This window comes from Balaenoptera musculus, chromosome 15 (assembly GCF_009873245.2).
Source record: "Balaenoptera musculus isolate JJ_BM4_2016_0621 chromosome 15, mBalMus1.pri.v3, whole genome shotgun sequence".
Classification (NCBI taxonomy): domain Eukaryota; kingdom Metazoa; phylum Chordata; class Mammalia; order Artiodactyla; family Balaenopteridae; genus Balaenoptera; species Balaenoptera musculus.
In genome coordinates, this window is record NC_045799.1 from 66,321,341 (window position 1) to 66,339,325 (window position 17,985).

General features: G+C 51.3%; 1 protein-coding gene across 1 annotated transcript in view; it reads left to right on the plus strand.

The window, feature by feature from the left end:
* The window catches only part of VWA3A (von Willebrand factor A domain containing 3A), a 45,198-nt gene extending 31,984 nt beyond the window's left edge, over positions 1–13,214 (plus strand). Inside the window, exons 23-34 of the mRNA XM_036826777.1 lie at positions 1,708–1,798; positions 2,471–2,581; positions 3,134–3,231; positions 4,054–4,191; positions 5,144–5,252; positions 8,063–8,207; positions 9,009–9,153; positions 9,567–9,718; positions 10,442–10,565; positions 12,007–12,104; positions 12,293–12,358; positions 13,150–13,214. Of these exons, the coding sequence (XP_036682672.1) occupies positions 1,708–1,798; positions 2,471–2,581; positions 3,134–3,231; positions 4,054–4,191; positions 5,144–5,252; positions 8,063–8,207; positions 9,009–9,153; positions 9,567–9,718; positions 10,442–10,565; positions 12,007–12,104; positions 12,293–12,344 (1,263 nt within the window). The 3' untranslated portion in view covers positions 12,345–12,358; positions 13,150–13,214. The remainder of the gene's footprint in view (positions 1–1,707; positions 1,799–2,470; positions 2,582–3,133; positions 3,232–4,053; positions 4,192–5,143; positions 5,253–8,062; positions 8,208–9,008; positions 9,154–9,566; positions 9,719–10,441; positions 10,566–12,006; positions 12,105–12,292; positions 12,359–13,149) is intronic.
* The last annotated feature ends 4,771 nt before the right edge of the window (positions 13,215–17,985 follow it).

Genomic DNA, 17,985 nt, shown 5'->3' on the forward strand with positions numbered 1-17,985 from the left:
CCTGCTTCTCAGCTCCGGCCACCCCTCCACCCCATCTTTGGCTCTGCCTGGCTGTCCCAGCTTTGCGGTACCAAGGGCTCCATGGACTTGGCACCCTCTGTTACACGTGCTGGTTGTAAGGCAAGAGGGCTTGTCCGGGAGGGTCTCTCGGGGCAAAGGAATTAGGAGCTTAGGGCGTCTAATGGGTTCTTTCTGCTGCTGCCCGAGGTTTTCGGGGGCCTGATAGGAGCCTGAGGGCGGACCTGGGCCTGCCCGGGGCTGATCCCCGTTCACAGCCTGTCAAATCTGTCCCGCATAAAATACCCACCTCGGCAATCAGAAGGGGCCTCTAGAGGTGTGTCTGGGGGGAGACCTCAGACTCCACAGCACTTGTGAGCAGAAGGGCAGTGAGATCTGCGAGCGCTTCAGCATTTCACCGACTGACAGGCCCTTGTGAACACAGCACATTTTCAGAATGAAGAAATCCACCCAAACAGTGTGCAGCTAACTCCCTTCCCGGGGTCAGCACTTCCAAGAGATTCTGTCCACACGGGCACTGCCCTCGTGCACAGAACTCCACCAGGTTTTGGGAGCCGGCCCAGAGACATCACGCCTTCCCGTCTTCCCAAATTCTGAGGTGAAACCCCGCGGTCTCAGAGTCCGCCTCTTGGGCCTTCAGTGGTTCCCGAGCTGGTTCAGTTATGAGGGGGCTTGGGCTGCGCCAGGGCCTCTAGCAGGCCTCCTGACATGCAGGTATGGGAAGCTGGGTTGCTGGGGGGTGGCTCTCTGGGATGGCAGCTCTGGGCGTTTTTCACAGCCGCCACCCAGAGGTCTCCTCCGCTGGTCCAGGCCCTGGGTGACTTTGTTTAACCATCACCATATTCCGGTTGTGCCCAGTAATGAAGGAACCCCTTCCTTAAAACCGAGGTGCCCCATAGGGCACAGAAGTTACCGGAGTGGTTGCTTGTCATGCTGGAGGCCCAGAAATCCCAGTCCAGTAGGAAGAGGGGCAGGTAACTGGTGAAGAAAGTTCAGGCAAATCCCCACAGTTGTCCTAGCAGGCCCTCTCTCATAACACACACACTCACACTCTCACACACACATGCACACACATGCATGCACACTCTCTCACACATGCATGCACGCTCTCACACTCCCACGCACACATTCACACATAACGCACACCCACGCACACACATATACGTGCACATGCACACTCGTGCACACACAATGCACACACGTGTACACACACACATGCGCACACACTCTCCACACACATACGCGCACACTCTGTCACACACGCATGCACACTCTCACACACACTCACTCATGCACACACACATAACGCACACCTATGCACACACACGCACGTGCACACGCACACGCACACAATGCAGCACGCATACACACACGCATTCTCACACATACACACGCACATGCACACACGCTGTCTCACACACTTGCACACACACAATCACACTTAGTTGCACACACACACGCACACACACACTCACACACACACACTCACACACACACACACCCTTTTCCACCTCAAACCCCAGAGTCCTCTCTGAATGTGCAGCAGGAGATGGGGCGAGCGTGTGAGAAGTCTACTTCCTGAGGCCTCTCCATGCAAAGGTTCCTACTTGACAGATTGAGGCTGGGAGGACTGGGGTACTGCCCCCCACCGAGAACAGACCTCTGATGGAAAAGACTGCTGTTTTCTAGAGCATTAAAGATGACCCTGCCAGAGAGAAGAGTCCCCCCTTGAAAGCTCTGCTGTGGAGTCCACTCAGTGGCAAAGCGGGCGTCCCCCCAGGTAAGGCACGGCCACAGGGGTGGAGGGCGGACAAGCACGGCTGAGGCATGGATTCGTGATGACGGTAACTAAAGTGACCAGCAGTCGTGTGCCAGCCCTTCTGCTAAGATCGTCCCATTTAAAGCTTATAGCAATCCATCCTGTATGGCAGGGAATCTATTAGTTCCTCCATTTTACTGATGAAGAAATTCAGGCTCAGAGGGGCTAAGGAGAATGTCCAGTGTCAGCTGGTCATGACAGAGCACCAGTATTTTTATGAAAGTACTCAGCTCATAGAACCTAAGACCATGTGTCTTCTAATGTCAGACACATAGCAGAGCGGCTCAGAGCAGAGCTCTGGAGTCAGCAAGACCTGGATGGAATCTTTACTCTGCTTCTTACTGACTCTGAGTCCCACTTACCTCATCTGTAAACTGGGGTACTCTGAGGATAAAACAAGACAGGCTACGGGAAGCACTTCGCACCAAGCCTGGTAAATATCAGCAGCTCTGGCTTTACTGATCCAGGGGAGGCCAGAGGACCCGGGTAGTCCCAAAGGACCTCAGATCCACCTGGGAGCCCCAGTTCAAGGGCAGAGCGTAGCTGAAGTTGACTAGTCTCTAAGCCAAGCTGCACAGCTTCGCCACATAAACCCTCAAGGCTGCTCCAGCCGACAGGCCAAATGTCCTCTAGTTACAGCCCAGCCAGTGAAAGAAGGGACTGCAGATCGGAGGAGGAAGACCAAATCAAGGGACGCAGAGACCTCTCTCTCGCTGTTCTATACAGAGACAGGGAATAACGTGGGTAAGTCGGAGGCTGCACAGATGTCTGGACAGCCCCCTTTCCCCGTGGGACCTGGAAGGTGGTCAGGCCCCAAGGAAAGGAGAAATCTCCCGCAGTCCCGGGACATGGGCAGCAGTGCACCCCAAGCAGGCCTATCCTCAAACCACTCACATCTCCCAGCCCAGGGAAATGAGCTTGCAAAGTCTTGACACAGGCAGGAGAATGGGAAGAATTGATGTCGGCATCTCCCCAGGTCCCTGGGTGCGGCTCTCCTGCTCCGTGGCATGAGGGGCAGTGTCCTCAGACTGATGGGAAGGGAGTGGAGATGAGTCTCCCGGGCCAGCCGGATTGATTGCTGTGAAATGGCACAGGTCCCGGTAGCAACTCATTGACATGTAGAGAAGGGAGATCCCAGCATGCTTCCCCAGATCAGCACAACAGCCTCCCTCCTACCTCTCAGCAAATTGCACCTAAGGAATGTTACAGCTGACTTGATTGACAGAGAAATTGACATGGGAAAGGGAGGCTAGGGTAAGAGAATTGCACAAAGTAACCCTGCTCTGTTTCTCCCAGGCTTCGTGTACAGGAAGTACCCTCAAGGAAGAGGCCTAAGAAGGACTAGCTCTTCTATTGAGTTGCCCAGAAAGGACACAGTCTGCTCCAGCCGAGAGGTGTTATGCTGTCTGCACCAGCACATGCCCCCACGCAGTAATTCCTTCCACCAACCATTATTTCTAAGAGGGTGTGGGGTATACCTGGAATTGAGGCCAAACCTGCTTAGAATGACTGTTTAAAGTGTCAGGATAAGGATTCAATAGAACTACGTGGGAACCTGGGTCTGCCACTTCCTAGCTGGGTGACCTTGGGCAAGTCACTCAGTCTCAATGTCTTCCTTTATAAAATGAAAACAATTGTACCTGATAGGATTGCTGATTAATTGAAATATATCTTGTGTAAAGTACTTAGTGGCGTCAGATCCTTTTGGATGTAAGCAGCAGAAATCCCCCTTCTTGTACAGATCCAGAAGATAGAACATCTTTTCTTCCCACAACTGGTCAATAGAAGTCTGAGCTTGGTTCTGACCCTGGATGCCATGCTCTGATTGCTTTAAACCGAGCCATTCTTGTATCTCTCATTGTGACAAGGAGCCTGAGACTATCCTCATTGGTTTAGAGTCTAAACTTTAGAACAATCAGGGTTTCCATTCAAATTTCATGGGAGAGGGTTGAAATGGAAATTGGGGAGGCAACAGTATCCACCAGACTAGGGAGAAGTAAGTGCTCAATAAATTTTGTTCCCTGTTCCCGTATTTCTTGTGCATCTCTCCCCCGCACAGGGGCAGGAATCTGAATGTGATGGAGGCTCAGTGAGGACCTGGGAACCCCACATTCCAAATACAAGACAGATTTCAAACATGAGGTTTTAAAAGATGAGTCAATCATTCCATTAAGCCTGAATTACCCAAGATAATAGTTCTTTCCTTTATTCCAAAGTGGGTAGCAAATTATGGACTAAAAAAACTGAAGATGGAGATCTCCAGATACCTTGGTCCCAACTGCACTCATCAAAAGTCAATACAGACGTCGGCGTCAGCCAAATACTGCAGTATCTTCCCCAGCATAGAGATCAACGTAAGTCAAGATTGGTGTTGGTTTTTTTTCTCCCAGCTCCTGTCTCTTCTCAGGCACAAATGGCTGGGTGTGTTGGGGAAAACTCCACATGAATGTGTGCCCCTGGCTTCAATTCCTGCTTCTAAGAACCCCACCCCCCAAAGGGGGACTGCCCTCAAGGAATAGGAGATGCAGAATCCTGTTGGAAGAAAAATCAGCCCCTCAGAGTGCCTGAGACCATGCTCTAGGGTTAGAGGGGCTCATTGGTGTGAGAATTAGAAACAACTGCTGAGAATGTAGGGCAGTGGCTGGAATACTCACTAATAAGAACTCTGTACCCTGATACTGATGATGGTCCCATCAGGATGGCCGGGAACAGCGCTTATGACAGGAGGTGAGGGGGTTCTCTATTTTCTAGTTTTGAGGTAATTTTTTTTATTGCTTTGACACTGAAACAGGTAAATTTAGTAAAAAATGAAAATCTAATCGTGCTTTTAAAAAAGAGACCCCATTTTCTCTCCTTGCCCTTTGATATGACATTGTCAGCTATAAAGCTAAAAATAACCACCAAATTCAAAATTATCCACCAGAAAAATTTTATGGGAGTTTAATCATGCTGCCCCCCTCCTCCATCAGAGGTCATCTTTTAGTTTGAAATTTATCGACCTCCCATCCTACCATTAAGGGTTTTCTATTTAAAATTTAGAGATACTATGTTTTTTCTTATTACAGTGACCACATCTGCCACAAAAATCATCATCCCAATTCCCACACACCTTCCGAGAACTATGCATTTGGTAGTTTAATAAAAGAAAAAAGCTTTTAAACAAACAGACAAAAATGTATATTTAACAATGTTTTGAAAATTGTGAACCACAGTAGACTAAGCTATTTTAGGGGGTAATGGGGAGGTGAAGAAATAGCTGACGGGGTGGGGGGTGGGTGGAATTTTCCTTTGCTTGCCTTAATCCAGGGGATGGTGAGACACATTCAGTGTACACCCAGGGAAATCGAAGCGTACATCACACACCTGGAGAAGGTGATGCGGTGCTATGTCCAAAGGCTGCAGTGGCTGCTGTCTGGTGAGCCTGCCTGCTATCCTGGAGGGCGGAGGAGCGTGATGGGCAGCGGGAGGGCAACCCCAGGGACCCCAGGGTCCGTCCTTCCCAGGCTAGTCACTCACAGACTGTCAGGCAGGGGCAACGTGACTTCTGGGTTCAGAGGTCAGGCAAGGTGCCGGATGACAGGGAGGTAGAGCACGAGCCAGAGCGCCAGGGAGAACCAGGCCTGTTCAGGCCGCTCTGCCAGGTCGTCTCCCACACCTCGCCTCCCACACCTCTCCTCCTGGGTGTGACTGAAGGGCTGCTGCCCCTCAGGAGCCTCAATTTAGTGTCGATTGGGCCCCGTAGAACCAGTCCGTGGAGGTAGAGATGGGAGGGGCTCCAGACAGAGAAGACGGCCCTGTTCTTCTTTACAGAGAGCACCAAGGCCCCTCTGGAAGAGGCGAATGGCAGGGCTGGCTGAGGAGAGCCAGGCTCACATCCCAGAGGAGGCTGGGCTGGGGATTAGGAGATGGTCTGAAGCATCAAGTCCAAAAGGCCGGGCAGACAGCTAGAACTGAACCGGAGGCTCAGTTCAGGCTTTGGGGCCTGGAGGGTTCCTGGGGCGATAGAGGAAGGATCCCAGGGTGGGCCGCTCAGGCTCCTGAGCAAATTCATTAGGTCCAGTCCTCTGCAGTAGAACCTGGTATAAACAGTCCTTGGGCTGACTGCTGCTTTCCAAAGCCTCTGGAGTGGGCGGCAAGCTCGGGTGCAGCTGTCAGGTCAGAGGCTGAGGCGGGGCCACGAGGTTGTGTGCGTTCCCCATTCCCAACACACACTTCCCGCTGGGGAGAGTGTGAAGGCCAGCCGTGCAGCCGCTCCTTGTGTAGTACGAGTCGCTCCCCCACCTCACATACAGCTACACACCCAACACCATCTAACGCCTCCGAACGTACCCAGGGGATGCTGTACTGAGCCACTCATTCATTATTCAACAAATAAGTGATGTTCTCCCGCTCCGTGCTGGGGAGGTGGTAGGGGAAACATTTCACAGGTTCCCTGAGCTCATGGAACATATGGTCTAGGGGAGACAGTTGTTACCCAGAGAGCAATGGTGACAAGTGTAGGGAGGAGACAGGCATGGTGCAGTGAGAGAGGGGCAGGGGGCCTGCACAGAGAGATCACGGAGGGCTTCCCCGAGGAGGTGACATTTGAGCTGAGATCTGAAGAATGAATAGACATCACCTGAGGAAAGAGAGGGAAGACTCTCAGGGCATGACTGAGGTGCTAAGCGGGGGAGGAGGCTGAGTACAAAGACTGAAGGAAGCAGGGTGGCTGAGATTAAAGGGTGCCACCATTCCAGGGAGATGAGGCCATGGCCCAGACTTTATCCTAAGAGCAATGGGAAGCCACTGAAAGGTTTTAAATAAGGGGAAAGTGATGAAGTTAGCATCGGCAACAATCCCTCTGGTTGCTGCGTGGAGTATAAATTGCTGAGGGGACGGAGTGCAATCAGGGGAACCTAGTAGGAATCCAGGGGAAAGATTAGGATAGCTGGGAAGGGTAGTGATGATGGAGACGGACAAAGAAAGCAGAGTTAGTTTAGGGAGGCGATAACGGCGGGGCTCGGTGGCTTGCGGGGTGTTTCCGCTGTCTGGTTCCCAGGATGGATCAGCTGGCCTTCTGTGGTGGGAGGCCCCTCGGCCAGCTGGCTGGCTGTCCCCGCGGAACGTCCCACACGCCTCAGGATGGCTCCCCTCATGTCCTCATGTTGCCATGAGCACTGCCAGAGAACAGCCCAGATGAGTCCTGGAAGATTCCTGGGCAGTGGGTCCAGCCAGCTCAGGCCATCTTTTCCTGGAGACCAGTGGGCCCTTTTTGCAGCAGTTTTCCATTTTTTCTGCTCCTGCCTCCAGTGAGGTCTGAGGTGTGATTCGGGAATGCTGGACATGCCATCTTCTGCTCTTTGGCTTCCCCTGTGTTACCTCTGTTTAGCCTTGGGGCACCAGAAGGGCTGGGGTTAACGGTTGCCTTAAAGCATGGATCAGAGGACCTGGATGTGAATCTCGGCTTCACTGCCAGGCTGTGTGACCCTGGGCAAGTTGCTGGCCCTCTCTGTTTCCCCTTGGGATAAATCCCAAATCCTTTAACAACCTCTCCAGCTTTCTCTCTGTCCCTCAAGCATGACATACTCCTCTCTCCCACTCAGAGCCTTTCACAGTCTGTTCTCTCCACACACACGCCCTCTCATCCTTCAGGCATAGCTTGTCTGCTCCCCACCCCACATCCATCAAATTCAGATTCTCCCAGGTATGTACTCCTTAACTTTTTGTCATAACCCTCAGCAGAGCGGTAGCTGTTGGTATAACATCCGTCTTCCTTGCCTGACTGGCAGCTCCGTGAGGGCAGGGACACTCTCTCATCTCCACTGCACTTTGCTCAGTGCCAGGCACACAGTGCATGCTCACTTGACTTCTGTCAACCAATCTACAGACTCCATGCTCTGTAACATCATTTCCAGCCCCAAACAATACTGTGACACCGCTTAACCCAATCACTTAACTTTAGGGGTGAGGAGACTCAAGCCCAGGGAAGTTATAATCACTTGGGCAAGTCATCCCAGGCAAAGCCACGGCTGAAACCTTGACCTCCCGAAGCCCAGTCCTCACACCGGCTCTGCCCTTGGGCAATGACCCCCCTAGCAACACCACAGAGGCCGTCTCCCAGTAGGTTCACATCTGATCCATGATCACTCAGGCAGTGGGTGTGGCAAGACCTTGGATTTGATAGCTGCAGTGAGGAAAACCACCCTCACTCCTCCCCTGCCTCTGCCTCCACCCGCCTCGGAGCAGGGAGCCGCCGACTCTTTGGTGCCATTTTGGAGAGCAAAGTGTGCATCCTGCTGGACACGTCGGGATCCATGGGCCCCTGCCTGCAGCAGGTGAAGACAGAGCTCGCTCTGCTGATCTGGGAACAGCTGTGGAAGCACTGTGACAGGTAAGAGGCAGGGGTGCTGGGGCGTGGGGGTCAGGAGATCCAAGGGATAGTTCCTGCGGCTCCCCTGGCCAAGGTCACTCCCTCCTCACAGTTCCAAAGGGCCTGGAGGCTTCCAAAGTGCTCTTCTGAAGAGCAGGGAAGAACACTGCCTTCTGAAGCAAAGTGGTTTTTACAAATCCATCTCAGGCGCAGGGACAATTGCAAGCAGATCAGAGGACCCACCAGGTGGCCTTGAATTGTGGATTTCAGCTGAACTTGATGTTTTAAGAGGGGGGGTTTGGGGTGGTTTGTTCTCTCTACCCAGAAGGGTTGACCCTGAGGGGATAGCGGGAGACTCTGGTCCTAGGCTGGGACTCCTTCTTGCCTTAATATTAAAAAGAGCAGACACTTATAGAACACTTTCCTTGTGCCAAGCGCTTTACATGCGTGATGTCATTCAGTTTGCACAACGATCCTATTATTATCCCCATTCTTCAGCAAAGGAAACAAGGGCTTAGAGAGGTTAAATCATTTGCCCGAGATTGCATAACCAGTAAGTGGCTGAAGTGGGATTTAAATCTATTTCTGTCTGCATCCAGAATTTTCACTGTGTATGTTCTCATTCTCAGGTGGTCCACAGGGGGCACAGGGCTTGCTGTAGGGTCTTCAGGGATAGGTGTGAGTCCTCATGGAGGTTACTTCCCCTGAGGTCAATATAGACTGGTGTGTTCTAACCAATCCTGAGGTCAATATAGACTGGTGTGTTCTAACCAATCTCTTTCACCTCCTCTCCGCCCCCCACCTCTTCTCTGCTCTCCACAGTTTTAACCTGCTCAGCTTTGCAGAGGGCCTACAGCCGTGGCAGGACACTCTGGTGGGGACCACAGACGCAGCCTGTCATGAGGCTATGCAGTGGGTGACCAACCTGCATGCTCAGGGGAGCACCTCAGTCTTGCAAGCATTGCTGGCAAGTTCCACCACCAAGCCCGACCCAGTGGCAAAGCAGAAATACCATCACCCCTATCCTGACATTGCACCATGCTTTGCAGTTTACAAAGAGCACTTTAGAATTTACTGTTAAATCATTTCATCTTCCCAGCAACCCAGTGAGAATGAGATTCTCGCTGTTTTCACTTTATAGATGAAGACAGAGGCCCAGAGAGGTTAAGTGACTTGCTTGGGGTTAACCAGCTAGGAAGTGGGCTGAGCTCTTTCTCCTAAACCTCAGCAGCTTCCTGGTCTGTCATAGGCTGAAAGAGGAGGCTCTCAGTCTTAATGACAAGTCGGTGAGATCCAACCTGACTTGGGGACAGCAGGCCAGTGGTTTCTGAGTCCTGGTTGGCCCCTCTTCTGAGCCAGACAACCTACATGCTCTTTCAGAAAGCTTTCAGTTTTCCTGATGTGGAAGGACTGTACCTCCTGACCGACGGGAAGCCAGACACAAGCTGCAGCCTTATCCTCAGTGAAGTCCAGAGACTCAAGGAGAAGAGAGATGTGAAAGTGCACACCGTTTCCCTGAACTGCTCAGACAGGTGGGCGGTGAGGAGGCGGCCGAGTTGTATCCCTTCCCCACGGCCACGTGTCTGAGGGGCAAGGCTGATCCTCACCTAATCCAGGGACTCACGTTAGACGCTGAGCTCTCCTGGGCCCAAGTCCTGTGTGTGAGCAGTTAGGAGGCCCTGGGCAGGCATTGCACCGGAGAGAGCCCCTCTGTGCCCCTGCCCACCCATCAGCATCCTGACTTTCTCCAGCGTGGAAATGGATTTGCACCAATTCCCACAGTCACATGCTGTGTTCTCCCATTTCGTCTTCCTTGGGGGCACATTTGTGAATATTTACGGGGGAAAAGTTTAAAGTAGCTATGGTTATTTTTATAGAAGAACATGTGTTAGGAGAGATTCAGCTCCTTCAGAACATTCATATTTAATCTCTCTGTCTAAACCGTGAGCTCCGTAAAGGTCACACTGTGTCCCTGCCAGGCCAGACACATAGTAGGCACTGGATAGATGTTCAGTTAAGGAATGGGGCCCCGTGCTTTGAGGGTGACCCTCATACGGTGAATCCACTTCACACAGCAGTAGCCACTGCCACCCAAATACCAGCTGGGAGAGTGGGCTTGGTGATGCTGACACAGTCTCAGTGGCACAGACCTCAAGGTCCAAGACCCCTTACCCCACTCATGTGACTTCCCCAGGGGCTGGGGGCTCACAGAGACCTCGGTAGGCCTGGCCCCAGCCCTCTGTTCCTCCCCGCAGGACAGCGGTTAACTTCTTGAGAGATCTGGCCTCTCTTACTGGGGGCCGCTATCACTGCCCTGTCAGTGAGGACTCGCTCTTCAAAATACAGGGCCTGCTGACCAGGGGCTTCATCGACCAAAGGGTAGGTTGTGGAGCTACTGGGTGAGTTCTGTTGAAACAGCTCAATAAAATGTCAACAGGCGTGGCTTTTTCCTCCTGATTGATAAGATCTCTGCTTCTCTTGTAAAACAAAGTATTGACTCAAAAAGGTTGTGTTTCCCTGCTGCTCTCCTTTTAAGCTGCCTCCCCTAGAGGCTGGGAAAGAAGCAGGGTTAGGGGCATTATTTAATAGTAGAACAGTTCACATTCACTGAGCACTTCCTACATGCTACAGGTTTGTTGCATTATGTAAATTACCTCTTTTAAGCCTTCCAGCCATTGTTATACCCATTTAACAGATGAATGAACAGGGTCAGTCAGGTTTCGGAATACACCTAAAGTCGGAGTAAATGGTAAAGCCGGAGCCCAGACACCCATGCTCCTAAGTTCTGTGCTTTAATTCTTGGATATTTCTGTCTTCCCGCCTTAAATTCATTGAAGCACAGATATTCAAATGATCTGTTAAAAAATAATACAGTAAAGTCATAGGTTTTATAATGCATGCAGGATAAGATCTTACAATCTGATAGAAAAATTATGTACATATTCATACCTTCTAGGAATGTGCTGCTGTGAATTACAACATTTCCAGGCCAACAAATCATCCAGTAAGACAACCAACCAGAATACCAGATGTTTTTTTTTTTTTTGGTGGGGGGGAATTAAAGTTTACAGAACATTGCATAATTTTTGAAGTCAATGCTTTGCATGATTTCTTTGAGTAACTGTTTTAGGGGCAAATATTACAAATAATACAGAGATCAGAATAAGTAAAAGTAATGAATATTCACCCATATCCTTATTAGACAGGAAAACAAACAACGATATTGGGAAGGTTCTCTGTTTCATACCTTATCAAATCAGATTCTTTGAATAGTTTCTGGGTGCAGAGTGGGACCTTTGCCACTACTGCTCCCAGGGAGAAGGAACAGTTTCATCTCTTTCTTAGATTCTCTTGCTAATTGTGAGAACTTGTACTTTTAAGGCTAGGCTCTAGAATTTCATTAGTTGACATAAGAAAAAGGCATGTCTGTGGAGCTGTTTTACTAGAAGAAATAGAGAAGGGGCTGTATAGGTTTTACTGATTAACAGTGAGATAAGGTGTATATACTACTTCTGTTCTACTGGGCAGAGCTGTGCTGACTTCAGTGAAGTCCAGAGACCCTCTTAGTTTCCACCATCCCCTCCCTACACTGACTCTCAGACATCTCACTGCAAAGTGTCCTCTTTGCAGAATGACTGCCTTGACAGGTGGTGAGCTCCCTGTCCCGGGAAACATGCAAGCTGAGGCCCACAAGATTTCCTGCACTGGGAGGAAGGCTGCTTTGAGTTCACTCTAAAACTTTTCTCCTGAGATTTTGGATTTTCAAGTCCCACCCAGTCATTTAATGGATCTAACTTCATACTCATTTCCCCTTTTCAAGGACCCCATGCTGCCACTATTTGAAGGAGATGATTTAAGGAGATTGGCCCAGGAGATCACCAAGGCCAGAAGCTTCCTCTGGCAGGCCCAGTCCTTCAGGTATGCCCTTCAAGCAGCCCCTCCCACCTGCCTCGTGGCTCCAGCCCACCCAGACCCTGGGGCCCCGTCACGTCAGTGCCCACTCGGTCATGACACCCTTGCTCCAAGAGCTCCTGCCCTGCTTCTCCCTGCCAGGCCCAGAAATTTGGGCATCGAGGGTCCATCTTTCTTCATCTCCTGTTCACTAGGTCCCAACTCCAGAAGAAAAACAACACAGAACCAAAGGTCGCTCCGTTTTAGAAAAGTGTTCTCAGGTAAGGGGAGGGGATGAACTCATCAACTTTTGAGTGCCCGTCAAGGGCCAGGCAGCATGCTCTATTTTGTGGACAGCAGTGACTCTGGGGAGGGATCAGAAACAATGATTCCTCTAAATAGAAAGGCCATCCTACGAAGAACCACTCAGTAAGTGTTGGCCCAGAGGGAAAGGTGCCCTAGAAAGCTGTAACCCACAGATCAGCATGATTCCAGGCACCAGGACTCCCTGGAAGCTGAGAGAGGAAAGCTCTCTATCCCTGGGTCCACCCTAATGTTCCCGCCTTGTCCCCAACACACCCTACACTTCAGTCACAGGACTGTCACTTGCTGGAAGTCCTGCACTGAGCCCCCTGCTTGGAACATCCTTCTGCCACCCTCTGCCTGCTGACTCCTTCTCGCCCATGAAGGCACAGTGCAAGTGGCATCAGCTCCACTGTGGAGATGCCCCTGGGACCCATCAAGAGCTGGGAGATGCCAGTCTTCCCCCCATAGCATCCTGACCACACATCCCTCTTTATAGAGGTGACACTTAACTACACTTTGCACTCCACATTATGCTTCCTTGCTCCCTTGTCTCTTCTCCTTGACCGTGAGCTCCCTCAGGATGAGGCTGGTGTCCTAACCATCTCTGGGTCCCAAGAATCTGCCACGTGGCAGACACATAGTAAACAGTGAGCATGAAGCTTAGTTGTGAGAGCCCAGCTCTGGAGACCAGCCAGATGGGATTGTTTCTGCCCCGGTCCTCTTGCTCTGTGTTTCCCCACCACCCTGATCCACGGGTGCGATGCAGACTCACCGTCAGCCCATCTTGGAGGAAGAAGAAACAAGTGAGTCTCACCGCCACCCACCGCCCCTGCTCGTCTGAACTGAACTGAAGTCTGCTCTGGAGCCCAGTCCGGAGAGAACGCTCAGCTCAAGCATGTGAAAATCGGGCTGGACCTGCGGGGCCAGCCCCACTGTGTACATATGAAATGTCTGTGTCATGTGTTATGTCAGCTGGGGTCATTTCTAAGACAGGAAAAATTGCTTTTATTTAATTAATACGATCAAAGTTACTTTTAAATGGATGTGATCATTGGTGTGTGTGTCTGTGTCTCTCTCTCTGTGTAAATTTTTGGTGTGATAAAACTTTATTAAAAGACTCGTATCTAGATATATGAAGAACTCCGAATAAGAAAGATGATAGGGCTTCCCTGATGGCTCAGTGTTTGAGAATCTACCTGCCAATGCAGGAGACACGGGTTCGAGCCCTGGTCTGGGAAGAGCCCACATGCCGCGGAGCAAATGGGCCCATGAGCCACAATTACTGAGCCTGCGCGTCTGGAGCCTGTGCTCCGCAACAAGAGAGGCCGCGATAGTGAGAGGCCCGTGCACCGCAATGAAGAGTGGCCCCCGCTTGCCACAACTAGAGAAAGCCCTCGCACAGAAACGAAGATCCAACACAGCCATAAATAAATAAAGCACACCTAGTATAGTGTAAGTGTAATTAAAAAAAAAAAAGAAAGATGATAAATAAGAAAATGATAAACATCCGATTTTTTTAAAATGGACAAAAGGCTCAGACAGGTATAAATGAACAAGAGGTATATGAAAATAGGTGCTCAACAGCCTTACCCATCAGCAAAATGCTAATTAAAACTACAGTGAGAACCTCTACACACCCACCAGAGTGGCTAAAAATAAAGACCGGCAAGTTGAAGACAGGGAGCAGTCGGAACCCTCACGTGTTGCTGGAGTGGAGGGTGGAGCGGTGTAACTTGGTGCAACCGCGCTGGAAAGCTGTCTGGCAATTTTCACCGGAGTAGAACATGTGCCTTCTCTCTGCCAGCACTTCCACTCCAAGAGAAATGAGTGCCCACGTTCGACAAAAGACATACACAAGAATGTTTACAGCAACTTTATTCGTAAGAGTCAGAAAATGGAAACTACTTACATGCCCATCAATGGTAGAATGGACAAATAAATTGTGATACATCTGTGCAGTGGAATACTACACATCAATTTAAAAGAATGAACTACAGCTATATTCAACAAGCTGCATCAATTTTATGAGCAATATTGGGCAGAAGAAACCAGACACAAAAGAGTACATACAGTGTAATTCCATTTATATGAAGTTCAAGAATAGGCAAAACTATTGTTGGTGACAGAAGTCAGAATAATGATTACCTTGTGTGTTGGGGCCACAACGGGGCTATACCTTGATCTGGCGGTGGTTACATTGATATATACATAAGTAAAAATTCATCAGATTGTTTAAAAACACAGTTTACTGAGACTTGACAAGCCATGGCTTTGGCCAGGCTCTGTACTGGCCCAGGGAGACAGCAATGATCACAGCCCCTTCCACAGTGGGTCTCAGTCTGGTCACTGTCTTGGACAGCTGCCCTCTGCATCATCTCTATCCATGCCTGTGGTCGCTGTAGTATGTCCCTCAGGCTGTCATAACAAAGTACCACAGACTGAGTGGCTGAAATAACACAAGTGTATTGTCTCCAGCTCTGGAGGCTGGAAGTCCGAGATCTAGGTACAGACAGGCCCATGCTCCCTCTGAAGGCACGGGGAAAGGTCTGTTCCAGGCCTCTCTCCTGGCTTCTAGCAGTTCCTTGCTTCTGGCAGCATAACTCCAATCTTCCCATGATGCTCTCCTTGTGCAGATGTCTGTGTCCAAATTTCCCCTTTTTATAAGGATGCCAGTCATACTGGATTAGGACCGTACTCTAGTATGACCTTATCTTTAATTACATCTGCAACGACTCTATTCCCAGCTAAGGTCGCATGCTGGGGTACTGGGGCTTAGGACTTCAACATATGAACTTGAGGGGGGCACAATTCAGCTATAACACTTGTGTTGTAAACTATGCTTCTCCTAATGAGATGATACCAGCCAGATGACACTTGGGCCTGGGGAACAAGAGTTCTCCAGCCCTGCTGGTGGGAGAGGAAGAGGCTGGTCTTTGTGAATGGAAGGACAGACCAGAGACATGGTTTGCAAAGCAGCGAATCACAGGTACTGGGTTTGAATCCCAACCTCCTCTCATATAATGATGAAAACAGCTACCGTTGGTTGAGCACCAACTGGGCAGGCACAATACTCAGCATTCTGCATATGGTACCTTGTGAGCCACAAGGCTTGCAACATCACAACTGTAAAGTACACACCAGTTCCTGTTAATGGATGAGGAAACCAAGCCTTGTAGCTGCCCAAACACACACAACAAAAAAGTAGCAGGGCCAAGATTTAAACCCAGGGCTGACCCCATGGCCTTTTCCCACTACACTCTGAGCCCCTTTTTATCTCTCTGAACCTGCTTCACTGTCTCTAAAATTGGGCTAAAACAGAGTTGTGAGGATTAAGCAAGATACCTTACCACCTGGCACATCGCATGTGCTGGCTGAGGTTTTTCTCTTCCCCACACCCACCTATGTCCACAGAGGAGTTTCATTTAGGTGAAGCCTTTCCAGTAGCCCTCTTCAAACCAAAGTAACCAGCCCTTGGTGCTCTGAAGCTGTGCCCACTGTTGGGCAGATGCCTGCCCTCTGCCACTGGCACTTACAAATGAATTTTCCAGGGATGGTGCGATCCATCTGGGTCCCCAGTGCAAGGGAAAGGACAGCACTGAAAAATCACCTATTAAATGTGGAATGATGGCATTGGAGAATGGCTAACCCAGAGGTGGGTGGAAGGATGTAAGAAAGGAAGGGTAGATAGATGGGTGGAAGGCAGGAAAGAAAGATATGAAATGAACTGGATGGATGGAAGGCTTGATGGATAGATAGGTGGAAAGACAGAATAACGGGTGAATAGATGAATGGATGAATGGACAAAAAAATAGTTTAAAATTGGTGGAAGGATGGATGAATAGACAGAGGTGGATGGAAGAATAGGTGGGATAATGAATAGATGAAAGAGAGGAAGGAGGGAGGGAAGGAGGGCAGGAGGAAAGAAGGCAAGAGGTAGGCTAAACAGACGGGACCACGTGGGAGAGGACATGGATGGGTAGGTGGGTGGAGAAAGAAACACCGTTTCTTGGGGTTCTAGGCCGTCTATGCGGGCAGGACCCGGACCAGCACGCAGAACCTTCGCGCCCTTTCCCCACTAGCATCGTGGCCCATTTCACCCTTCGACCGCCCTCACTTTCCCCTCTGGGAGAGCGTGCGTGTCCCCGCCTTAGAGACGACGGTTGCGGCGGAGGGGGTAGTGGGTGCAGCCGGTACGCAGGAAACCGGCGCGGGGCGGGCGTGGGGCGGGCGCGGGGCGGTCCCCGGAGCCCAGGCCGGCCCCGCCCCGAGGAGGGGGCAGCCCCTTAGCGCCGGGCTCTGCGCGGAGACTGACTGACGCGGGGTTGCAGCCGGGATCACGCAGCGCCGCGGGAGCCGGGCCGGGTGAGCGGAGCCAGGGCGCGAGGCTGGGGACGCGGGGCGGCGGGCGCACGCGGCAGCAGGGAGGACCCGCCCCCGAGCTGCCAGGCTGCCGCTCTCAGCTTGGGGACCTGCTCCTGCCACCCCATCGAGGCGGGCGCGCCTGCCCGAAGGGGTCCCTGACCATCTTCCACCGATTCCTTTCACCCAACCCCGCTTTGGGTCCCCAGCGACCTGGATCCAGGGCCAGCCATTCGCTGAGACTCCATCAGAGTTCGCAAATGTTCTCTGAGCCTCAGTTTCCCTCCCCAGATGATGGGAACAGTAGCCCCCGCTGCAGAGGACCGCCAGGAGGATTAAATGCGGCAGTGCCGGGGGTCAGCCGGGTGCTTGGCCCTAGGCTCCCTCATGCAGAACAGTCCTGAGTGGTTTCATTCACTCAGCGGCTGTTTACTGACGGCCTGCTTTGTGCCAGGCACAGGACTGGGTGCCATGGACACTATAGTGATCCAAGCCTTCTTGGAGCGTGCATGCCAGTGGTCTGTGAGGACTCTGCCGTCTGTGAGAGTTACGGGGGTTCATTTGACAGACGTGGATACTGAGGTGCAGTGAGGTGATAAGGACCTTGCCCAAGGGCACACGCAGCAAATGGGACCTGAGGCAGGGTCCCAGCCTTTGTCGCTGGAAGCAGCCCCATAGGATAGAAGGACAGTTCTGGTGCCACAAACCCTTCCCCAGGACAGAGTCCCCGGGCCTGGGTAGAGGAGGGCTCCACTCTGTGGCTGTATTCCCCCCTCCCAGTGGAGGAATTAGACTCATCCCCTGTGACGACTAACGTCTGGGGTGTCTCCCCTCCCTGTTGCACCCATGAGTGTCAGTGCTTGTATGCGGCATGACTATATCCCTCACTCAGAACTTCAGAGAGCAGGGCAGTGACAGAGGAGACTAGAAGATGCTGTATAGCTGTCCTGGTCCCTGACCCGTGACCACCACCCGCAACACCTGTGGGGCTCATTACTCAGTCATTCAGTCACCCAGTTGCACCTGTTTTTTTTTTCACAACCACTGTGTGCCACGCAGGGCAGAGTTTACCTCTCTCTGTATCCACGGGGCCTGGCGCACGGCAGGCTGACAGTACACAGTTGCTGCTGTTATTAATGATGATAATGGTGATCCGGCCTCTGGGCCAGCCTTATCCTCAGGTGGAGCAGGAGGTGGGGGGCTGGGGGTGAGGCGATGGTAACAGTGACTGACAGCCTGGCTC